Raw genomic sequence first — 11,222 nt, forward strand, 5'->3', positions numbered from 1 at the left:
AATCCACGCCGAGATGTTATGTTCGGGTTGGTGGTTAGATGGCATGAAAGGGTTCTTGAAAAGAGAAGGAGAGGGAAAAGCCTCTCCAGCCCGCGGCTGCTGGTCTGTGTCCCTGTGCCTCCCTGCTCTGTGCGCTCTGCAATGCCACGTTGGGGGGAAAAGTGGAAAACAAGAACCCGCGCTTGCAAGTACGTGCGTGCGTATAAAGAGGAAATGCGTTTATGTATTCCTGTAGATATATATATGTGCGTATATCCGCAGAAAGGAGAGATAATGCACCTTTTAAAGATAGGCAGAGCGAGCGAGCCAATCCAAAAAGTCTGTACGCGGGCAAAGCTGCCATTGAACGTAATAGCAGGTTATTGCAAACCTGTCTTCGGTACTTATTAATCGTCCGGATCAAATACATTAATGGATAGCGAGAATGAGAACAGGCTGAGAGCAGTCTGTCGTCCTTTCAAGGGCAACGAAAATCCGGCACTGACACCAGGGCTGAGCGCAACAGCGTGCTCCGTAACCTGGAGAGAGGGGGGAGGTGGGCTGGGAAGTGGGTGGGGAAGGAGAAAATTGCCATTGTCAGGGGAAACTAAATGTAATTTTAGGTGGCCCACGTCGGAGATGAGTAAATAAGCACTGGCTCTCAGGAGCCTCACAGTCTGCAGGGCTATTGTATTTGCGAAGCAATGGCGAGGGCAGAGGAGTGCCCGAGCCGCACGTGCAGCCTGACCCGGGGGACAGCGGCGGGGAGGCTCGGGAGGCCCGGCGGAGGCTGAGCCGTGGAGGCTGAACCTGGCCGGGCCGGGGGGCGCCGCTTCCCTGCTCCTGGAGGGGCAGGGCAGGGGGCTCGGGGTCGGGAGCCCCTGGCCCGGAGGCTGGCTCCCTTCTTCCCTCCGACAGTGCAGCTCCGGGCCTCGACGTGAGCGCCCGCACACAGGGACCCGCCGTCACCGGGGGAGGGATATGGGGGGGGTCCCTCCAAATCCGCGCCCCTCGCCCGGCTCTGTGCGGCCGCCCCAGCGGTGTGCTTGTCTGTGGCTTTTGAGGGGAGTGGGGCAGGGGCAGCCCTCTCTGGGGACGCCCCCCCCGGCTGTCCCTAAGGCCCTTTTGGTGGCAGCGGGCCCAGGCTGCCCGCCGCTGCCGGGGGGGGGACCGGCAGGGGAGGGATGCTGCTCCCGACTCCGGCTCTTTCCAGGGGCTGGGAGCCCGGTAAGCAAATCGCTGTCGCTCTTTCCTCTCCCAGATAAGGCAAGAAGTGGCTTTCTTTAATAATATGATTGAAATGTTAGGGGTATGATGCCTCCTCGTTAGTAATATTGGCTTTGCATGCAGAGCACAATCCCATCCCTCTAGACTGCTTAGCCAAAACAGAGCGTAAACTCTGTAATTAGTAACGTGTTCCATCATTAAAGAGCCCTGCTGAGAATTTCTATTTAATAATGGTCTTAAATTAGTTATGATGGTAAATACTCATCTGGAAATTCAACATCTAAAACCATCTACAATCTGGAAATGCTCCAGTGTTGCTGTAATCTCCTGTAACACAGAAATGACTATCACATTCAACCATCGCATTAGAAATCCGCTGTACCGTTTGGTCCACGCATATACAGTACGGATGTGTTAATTAGGTTAACCCATCCACTGTCTGCTTCACAAATATTTAGAAATAAACAATGAAAGCTCCTTTTTAATACGATACAGCCGGGGGAGGGGGGGCGGGGGAGCTGGGGGGGGAGGATCTGACTCTCGCAGTTGGGAAGTCTTTTGTTTTCAGATAAGGTGGAACTACACCGGCTTTGGGCCTAAGAGTTGGCCAAAATGCACCCACGGACGGGCACCCACGGAGGTGCCCACGCTTCCCGGCCTCGCTCAGCACTCGCGGTTCCCCCTGCAGAGCATCGCTTTTACCACTCGCCTTCCGGCTAGGGGAGGTCAATTCACAGCGCGCTCTTTTATCCCTTTAAGCTGCAAACAGCTCCTTCCCTTCTGCTGTGCCCGCAGCTCGGCACCGGGCTTGGCTCCGGCACCCCTCTGAAGGAGACGGCGTTAAAAGGAGTCAAACGAGGAGCAGGGGGCAGACAGAGGAAGGGTAAATAAGCAAATAAAGCTGGATCCCCCCCGGCCGAAAGTGGAATAAAAGTTTCGCAGATGGACCGTGATTCGGGTATAAATAAGTCGTTCAGGTACACTTATCCCCACTGGGGATGTAAAGGAAAGTAATTTGTAATAACAATGGAAAATCAGCAACTGAGATACTTGGGGGTTACTGTAGGAGGGAAGCGACGGGAGGAAAGAATATTTCTGTGTTTACCTAGACGTCTAAACGTTTATCCTCTCTTCCACTAACCTTTCATGTTTAATGAATGAATCTGCATTGCAGTTTTTTTTTCCTCCTCCATGTGCCGGCTAGTTTTAAATCTGCAAGCACCACAAAGAGGCCGTGATCCCATCTGCCTATGATTCCAAATTAAAGTTCAAACGGACAGCTTACACACTGCTGATCCTGTATCATAGCCTCTCGCGACCCTTCAATTACTATTTAATAGAATTACAGTGTAAAATCCCAATAGTCTTAAAGAATGTTTTATCACAGGCTGAAGAGAGAGAATATACGGGCACCTCCAATGTTATTGAACTACATTACTGACCTATTTAGATATTAAAGGGGAATATGCAGTGTTCTACAAGACATTACAAGAGCTACTTTAATCCGAAAACATGCATATGTCTATGTGTACGTGTGTCCCCATACATACGTGAGCGTGCGTGTGTGCACGTTGTACACGAAGAATCCACCCCATCAGCGTGTGCACACAGCTACGCTGGGTGGACGTGGGTGCTCACACGTGTTCGTGCACACCCACCCACCCACTCACCCACCCACCCAAACACACACACCCCTCCGGGCCCGTTCTCAAACCATCACGCTGTGGTACACTGCAGCACTACTTTGTTGTTGCCAGGTATTGCTGGAGAGGTTATTCCAGTAGGAAAGCAATTTTTCCTCCACTCATTGAAAAATACTCTTTAATTGACCTTATTATTAAATGAACTTCCCCTAATGATGTTTCTATGGGGACAAAAAAGCAAATATTTGCAGTAGAGCTAAACCTCCCTCTAATAGCTAGGACTGGAATTAAAATCATTCGCAGTCTGGCTTTAGATACTGTAAATCTTGACTTCCAGTGTAGTTTTCTTCTTTATTTCGACCTGTTCAGCAAAGGACCTGCCTGCTATATGGGGAGGGGATCCTTCCACTTCCTCTCGGTTACAGCAAGGCGATTCAAAGCACACTCTTCCAGATATTTACATCTAGCCTTTATTTATTCATTACTCTTGTGCATTTAGCTTCTCCCGCCGATCCCGAGGTGCCGAGGCGCTTTGAAGCCTACTGCTCGGAAAACACTTCAATTCCAAATAAAAAAGAACAGCGCCGAAAACAAGCCAGAACAGACGTGCCTCCCCAGACAGAAACCCTTTACCATCATTTAATCGTAGCTCTGTCCCCACAGCCCTTGCCCTTTGTTATTGCTGTGCCAAAACAAAATATTTAGCCCGGCCATCGGTTGTATCCTCAGTATTTTTTCTTCCCAACTCTTTCTCTCTCCCCTCCCTTTGCCTCCCTGCCTTCCATCCGCAACTGGATGGTTTGGTTCATTTCCCCCCTTGTTTTTTTATACTCCATCTACAAACTTGTGTGTGTCAGGGCTCTCTCTACAGGGTGGTGATGCAGCTACAGGCCACGGGGGTGTTGTGGACTCGCGTGTGTGCCTCTGCACGCCCGTGTGAGTGTGTGTGTGTGTGTTCGTGTGCTCTAGAAAAAGGCGATGTTTGTCTATCTTCTCCCTGCACACGGAATCCAGGCCAGTGCGATGTGGAGCTCAATAAGAAACTGCATGAATAAACACGAATGGAAAGTTGTGCTCAGCTAACCGAAGAAATCAGAGCAATACCAGGGCACCAACGTCCACATTTTCTTTTCACTTCGGGCCGGGGCAGCAACCTCATCTGGGGATGCTAAAAATTAAGGGCAACGGGCAAGCAGATTGGAGCCCCTCTGCGAGGCAGCTGTAAGGGATCGGGGGGAGCTGCCCGTGGGCTGCCCTTGGGCAGCGAGAGCCGAGATGGGGGACACGGACACAGGAGCCGTCCACGCACGTCGCAGGTCGCGGGTGGGAGCTCCAGCCCCAGGTCGCTGCCATCGGGGGGGGGTGGCTTCGGGGCTGCGGCCATCTGCCGCCCGTCCCAGGGCCTTCGCCTCCGCATCGACCAGCCGCACTTGGGCTTCCGAGTAATTTCACCCTAATCACCGGCCGAGAATAAACTCGTGCTGTCGATAACGATCGGCCAGGCGAGGGGAAGAGGCAGGCCCTCCGGTTTGGCAGGGCTCGATAGGCCCTATCTTCCCGGGGCAGGCGGACTTAGTGGGCCAGGAGGCTTAAACGCAGCTTTTCAGAGATTTACACCTCAATCAGCCATTCAGGTTTTTAATGCAAATCCGAAAACAACATCATTTACCCGCTCCGGAGCCCAGCACATCATTACCCATACCCTCGGCACCCCCAGTACGCCCCCCACGCGTGTCGTAAGCTCGGCGGGAAGGGGGGACTCAAAGATCCCCCCCGTGGGCCTGCTACATCTGCCACGGCCACTCGAGTTTGTAGCTCAAGTGGCTTTTTTTTTTTTTTTTTTTGGGGGGGGGGGTAGGGAGGGGTTAATAGTAGGCAAGTAACTGCCCTGCCTCGGGGGGAGCTGGAGCCCTGGGCCCGGAGGATCCGGAGGGAGGCTAAAGGCGATCTCTGGCCTCCCCCGGCTGCTGCGGCACGACGGGGAGATTTTTTGGGGCCTGATCGGAGGGGAGAAAAACCCAGCGGCAGCAGCGTAGGGCTCAGCTGGGGTGGGTTGCTGCTGCTGCCGGCTCGACGCCTTCTAGCTGCAGCCTCCAGACGCGAAAACGGAGGAAGGGAAAGAAAAAAAAAAATCCTAAACTTTCACGCCTCTGAATCCTTTCAGGTATTAAAGCCCGTCAAAAATAAAACAGGATGAGAACGACACTCCTATCAGCGCGGAGCAGAAACATTGTGGCAAAAACTCCAGCGCAGAAGCATCGCGGATCGCCTTCCGACCGAGCCCCGGGGTGACTCTCAGGGCCGGGATTTCTTCGTCTCCAGGCCTTGGCTGCTGGAGGGAGAGAAAGAGCAGCCCGAGCTCATGCGTGCCTGGGTGCCCATCATTTGTGGGCCTTTTCCCCCCTCTTGGGTGTTTTTCTCCTCTCTAAGTGCCTCATGGGGGAGGGGAAGCCCTAAGCCCCCTTCTCCCACCCCAGCGGTACACGGGAGCGTTATTGTTCCCACACACACAACCCCCCCCAGCCCCAGCAATTCCCATCCTGGCACAACCGGGAGTTATTTTCTTCAAAATCACCTCCCCGGCCTCACCAGTGCCGCTGGGCAGTGAACCCCGACGGGGCGGGCGCTGCCCCCGGGACGAGCCGGGGCACCGGAGCCTGGTAGCTCTCGAGGGCAGCCGGAGGAGACCCTCCCTTACACACGCACATATACACAACACACACACACGAGGTTCGTGGGCTCCCCTTTCCTCCTCCCGGCCCCGGTCAGGGAGTCCCACGGGGGGCGCGTCCCCGCCGTGCCCCTCTGCAAGGGCGCCGCGCACACACGCGGCGTTTCCTCGGGGGCAAAGGGGGTGTGGGAACGTATTTGCATTTCAGCTTATTCCTGAAAATTGTCCATTAGTGGCTTGCTAGAAGCTCTCACACCCTAGGGGGTTCCCCCGGTTCCCCACGTAGCCTCTCGGGGCGGGAGGACGCAAGGGGAAGCCCAGGCGCTTCCTAAGGCTTTCCATAAACCTCGCTTGGACTTCCCAAAAAAAGGGAGGAGGGGAGAGGGGGAGAGGACTCAGGCAACACAAAGGTAGATCGGAAGTCCGAATTAGTTTGGAAATGGTCAAGAAATTCCAGGCACGTTCCTCCCTAAATCCCTGGTAAGTTTCAAAATTGTATTTTCAAGTAAAAACAAGTTTAGAATTTACCTCTCCTTAATTCATGGCTGAATAATCTGCCCAGGGCAAAGCAAAACTTTAATGAAAAAAAAAAAAAAAAGGAAAAAAGAAGGAAAAAAGAGAAAAAGATGCTGAAATACTGTTAGTCATGCAAATAAAGGCTTCTTTCAGCACATTACAATATACTCCGGGTTCGAGGGGAGGAGCTGCAGCCCGCTTAGGGCGAGGAGTTTATGTTTTTGTTTTCATTTAAAGCTACAAAACAAATCCCGAAATGTCTTAACCGCTCTCTGGAGACACCCGGCCCCGCAGCCGGGCGAGCCGGAGGAATCCTTTCAAGCTGGGAGTCCACAGCAAAAGAAAAATGAAAAAGTCCCGCGGGGAAAAACGCCGGAGCCCGCGGTGGCGGAGGGGACCCGAGGGACACGGCGCAATTCCAGCCCCTGCGTCCCCCCAAAATCCGCTCGGGGGTCCCGGCGAGCCGGGCAGGGCGGGCTTTTCCGTGGCGGACAGAAACACCAACAGCGCTGGGTAGATAAGAAAATGGAATACTGTATTTGATTTAGAAAGTTTGTACATATAGATAAACACGCAGTTAAGGAAACAATAGTTTAAGCGTCCTACGTGGAGTTTAAGAAGAGACCCCCCAAAGCTGCTATGAAATACTCAAAATAGCTTTTGCATAAGATAACTACAGTTGCACCCTAAGCTTTTTTTTTTTTCTTTTTTTTTTTCTTTTTTTTCTATCGCTGAGGTCCCTTTTGAAAACCTAGCACGTCAGATCTTGACAGCTAAGTTTGTGCAAGGAACACCGAGTCAAGGAAAATAAAAAGGAGAGAGAGAGAAAGGGTGGGAGGGAGATAGACAGAGAGAGGGGGAGAGAAAGAAAGTGTAGAGCAAATATCATATACAAGCATTTCTACACATATATTACAAACTGGGAAAATGACCGCATCATTAAGATATACATAATTCATATAAAATTTTGAAATAAAAATAAAAATCTGTTACAGTCATAACTATTCTTTTTCCACATTTATAACCAGTACCCACACAGGCAGTGACAGAAGTGTAGAAAAAAAGGTGCTTACGAATAAAATGATTGTCTGCTGAACAAAAAAACAGAAAATCGCATCTTGGCTGGACCATCAGTTGGACTTAAAAAAAAAAAAAAAAAAAAAAAAGAACAGAGAGAAAGGGAGAGGGAGAGAGAAAGAGAAAGAGGACCAACAAAAAGGCGATAAACATTTGATATTTCCCTCTTCAAGGAGTTCCTTTTTAATTTTTTTTTATTTTTGCTTTTTGTACAAATTCGATCGGAGTTTGCATTTGTTTGTCTGTTTTCTGTTTGTTTTCCTTTACTATAGAGAATATTTTTTCCCAGATACAAATTTAATCATCATCATCATGCAAGTGGGTGAAATGCGTCCATGGAAAAGCGCAAAGGAGAAATCGTGCTTGTCCTAAAAAGAATACAATTGTCACTTTTGCTTTGTTTTTTTTTTTCTTTTTTTCTTTTCTTTTTTTTTTTTTCTTTTTATATATATAATAATTATTATTTCCCGCCGCCCCCCCACCCCCCTGCTGCAGCACCAGCGTTTGTGACTGTTGAAGTTTTAGCTCCATCTCTTGGTGGTGGTGTTGGCTGACGGTGGTGGTGGTGGATTCTCTGATCCCTGTCTGTTTGTTTGCTATTATGTTTGGGTCGGGTTTGGCCTTTTCTTCCCTCCTCGCTGTGTGTGTGCGTGCATGCGTGTGTGTGTCCTGATTCTAGGTTGCCTCGTTTTGTTCTGCTCGGGTCGGGGAGAGGGTGCTTGGTTGTTTGGATTTGGATTTTTTTTTGTTGGTTGTTGTTTTTTTTTTTTTTTTTTTCTGATGTGTTTGTTTGTTTTCCGATATCATACATCACATTCCGAGTCGCTGGAGGTTACCGAGAGGATGGAGGTGCCCGTCTCGGCTCTTTCTGTCAAACTGGAGACGCTGGTGGTCGGGCTGGCCGCCGTGGACGGAGACTCGGCCGAGCTGTGTGTCGGGCAGCCGGGCTCTGCCAGCGACCGCATGCCGCTCTGTCCTATCGCCTGATGCTGGAGCCTGCATCGCGCCGGGAGACAAAACAACAGCACAGCCCCTCTCAGACGCCGGCCGCGCCGAGGGGACGGCACCCGACCCGCCGCGATCCCGACCCGCCGGGACAGCCGTGGCACGGCTCGGCACGGCACGGCTCGGCCAGGCACGGCACGGCTCGGCACGGCTCGGCACGGCCTGCCTCGCTGCTGCCTCATGCTGCCTCGCCCGCGGAGCCCTCGGCGGCCACGGAACCCGGGTGGGAGCCAAGCACCGGTCCCCAGCCCCCGGTCCACGGTCTCTGGTCCCCGGCCCCTTATCCCCGGTCCGCGTGTGAGAGATGCGCTGGCGCCCAGCTCCGTGCGATCAGCGAGGCTGGGGGTTTCAAGGGGCCGGCGTGGGGCAGAGAGAGGCGATTTCACCGCCCCGCGGTCCGCAGAAGTCGAGCCGCTGCCCCCGGGGCATCAACCCGGCTCCTGCCGCCGGCCCCGAGCCCCGGAGGCCTGGCAGAGACAGGGGCTGAGAGCGGGAGCCGCTGCCCCCAAAGGTGCAAAGGGCTGGGGGGGCCTCCCCGGGCCCAGCTCTGGGTGCTCGGCGACCATCGGGCCGGGCCAGCGGTTCCCTGCAGGCAGGGGGGGCCTCGGGAAGGTCCCGTCCCGGAGAGGCGACGCCACGACTGCAAAGAAAAGGGGCGATTGTGGAGCGCAGCGCTTGTCTCCGCTCGAAATTTAAGTCCCTTTGCCATTTGAAAGCCGAAAGGAGCCTTAAAGCGCTGGTCCTTTCAGCCTCTCAGCCACTTCAGGGGCACCGCTGTTGAACGTTTATGTATTTTTTAAGAGGCGATAAATAATTTCCAGGTTCGTTATCGTGCTGTGAACACTGCTTTGTGCCTGTTAATTCTGCTCGAAGCCCAAAGAAAGCCGGATTCGGGGATAAGGGGAAGACGCTAAAAGTCCTGGACTGAGCAGCCGGCCACAACCTATAACGCCTAGCACTGCCAGTGTGAATCAAAATACACTCTTCACTCCACTGATTCTCGCCAGGGCATTTTCTATTTAACTGTCTGCAAAGCACAGAAACGCATAGCCTGTTTATTCTACATTTCTCATTATCTTAAGTTGTCTAATTTCAGCGTCTTTGATTTTTCTCCCATTTACAACTCCTGGTGCATTCATCTGCTGTCAACAGCGTTGAGTCAACAAAAGCATCCGTAGGCAACTTCTGTTTATTTACAGTCCTAAGCTGATCTGTTTTCCATTTAATGGAAATTAAATGGCCAAGCACTTTTAGGTTGCATTTCTCCTACAGAATCTTGAATCAATAGCACCAGCGCTATAATTAGGAGGAATTTAAGAGACAGCATTTAAAAGAACAAGAAGTTTTGTTTACACACTTCCAGTGGTAAGCAAACTTAAATTAAAATAAAAACAGCGTAGCAAGCCGGATTAAGGGTCCAGTTCCATTTGCAAAACAACTTTTACAGGGGAAGACAAGAAATGAAAAGCAGGGAGCCTGGCTTTTACCACGGCAAAGCAGCAATGGTGATAATAATAATAAAGACACCGAGGGACGCGCAAACAAATGCCAGTGTAACCGCACGGGAAACACACGGCCAGAGAGCTAGGTCGCCAAGGGGAGCCAGCTGGGGGACGGGGATGGGAAAAGAGAGGCTTCCCGATCTCCGAAGGGTTTTTCTCCCCTTTCCTCCCTGCGACGAGCTGGTGTGGGGCGCGCGTGTGCGCGCAGGTCCCGCGGAGCGCGCAGAGGAATAGGAACAATTGGAGAGGAGCCGCCCGCTCTGCGGCAGCCCGCTCGCTATCGCACGGCTCGGCTCGGCCCTGCAGCGGGTGGGGGGGCCTCGCCAGACCCGTGCCGGCGGCCGAGAAGCCGAAAACTCGAGCAAAGCCGCGGCGGCTCCGGCTGCGCGCACGGAGGTAGCCAGGGCCGGGCGCTGCCCCCGCCGGAGCCGCTCCTGCCGCTTCGCCCGCGCCCGGGGGGACCTGCTCACGCCCGGGGGGACCTGCCCACGCCCGGGGGGGGAGGCGGCCCTGCCTGCGCCCCGGGAGCCCGTGAGGAGCCCGAGCAGGGAGCGGGGCGCGGCGGCAACTTTGGAGCCGCGCATCCCTGCGGCGGCCGGGGCAGCCCGGGCCGGCCGGGCGCGGGGGCCAGGTTCTACCAGCGGCAGTGAGGAAGAGGAGGGCAGGGAAGGGGAGGCGAAGGCGCGCTGCCCGCGGCCCCCCGCCCGGCCCCCGGCCCGGCGCCGGGCCCGCGGCCCCACTGACCTGTTTTTAGCCGCCGCCGCTCTGTCTCTTTGCCTTCGGTTTTTGAACCAGTTGCCTACTTGCGTGGGGGTGAGCCCCGTGGCCTGAGCCAGTTCCCTTTTCTTGCTGGGGTTGGGGTAAGGGTCCTGCAGGTACCACTCCCTCAGGAGGCTGCGAGTCCTCTCCTTGAAGCAGTGCGTCTTCTGCTCGCCATCCCAAATGGTCCTGGGCAGCGGAAACTTCTTCCTCACCCTGTATTTATCAACCGGACCCAGCGGGCGACCCCTTAGCTTCTCGGCCTCCTGGTAGTGAGCTTCGAGCCACATGGCCTGCAACTTGCCGTGGGACTCCTTGGTGAATTTGTGGTTCTCCAGGATGTGGTAGAGGTCGCGGAAGTTGCCCGTGTGGAAGGCCACCACCGCCCGGGCGCGGAGGATGGACTCGTGCTTGTTGATGGCCTCGCATGCCCCCGGCGCCACCGGCAGCGACCAGAGGAACCTCCCCAGCCTCTCTATGTCTCCGGTCTCCTCCAGCGTCTCGCAGACGCTGGCCACTTGCTCCGGGGAGAAGTTGAGGGTGGGCAGCTGAAACATTGACAACTCTTCGTGGGGTGCCCGGGAGCTGCCGCCGCCGCCGCCGCCGGCCCCGGGGCTGCAGCCCGAGCCGCTGCCGCTGCCGCCGCCGCCGCCGCTGGCGAGAAGGAGGGAGCGGTGGTGCGGGTCGGCGGCGAAGTTTGGCAAGAAGAAATGGGTGGGATAAAGCTCTAGCGGGGACCTGAACACCATGGGATGACCGGGGAGAGGGGGAGATAAATCAAGGAGAAAAGAAAGAAAGGGAGGAAGAAGGGAGGAAAGGGCACACGCACCGCGCACGCATCCA

General features: G+C 54.2%; 1 protein-coding gene across 1 annotated transcript; it reads right to left on the bottom strand.

Annotated features, from left to right (window-relative positions):
* Window positions 1-7,379: 7,379 nt before the first annotated feature.
* SIX3 (SIX homeobox 3) lies at window positions 7,380-11,128 on the bottom strand (the record flags this gene model as incomplete). The annotated part of the gene is made up of 3 exons (XM_084284743.1): window positions 7,380-7,481; window positions 7,950-8,109; window positions 10,365-11,128. 3 exons carry the CDS (start codon window positions 11,126-11,128, stop codon window positions 7,380-7,382), a joined length of 1,026 nt encoding a protein of 341 aa, XP_084140869.1.
* Between the last annotated feature and the right edge of the window lie 94 nt (window positions 11,129-11,222).

Source organism: Netta rufina (assembly GCF_964035555.1).
Source record: "Netta rufina genome assembly, chromosome: 3".
NCBI lineage: Eukaryota > Metazoa > Chordata > Aves > Anseriformes > Anatidae > Netta > Netta rufina.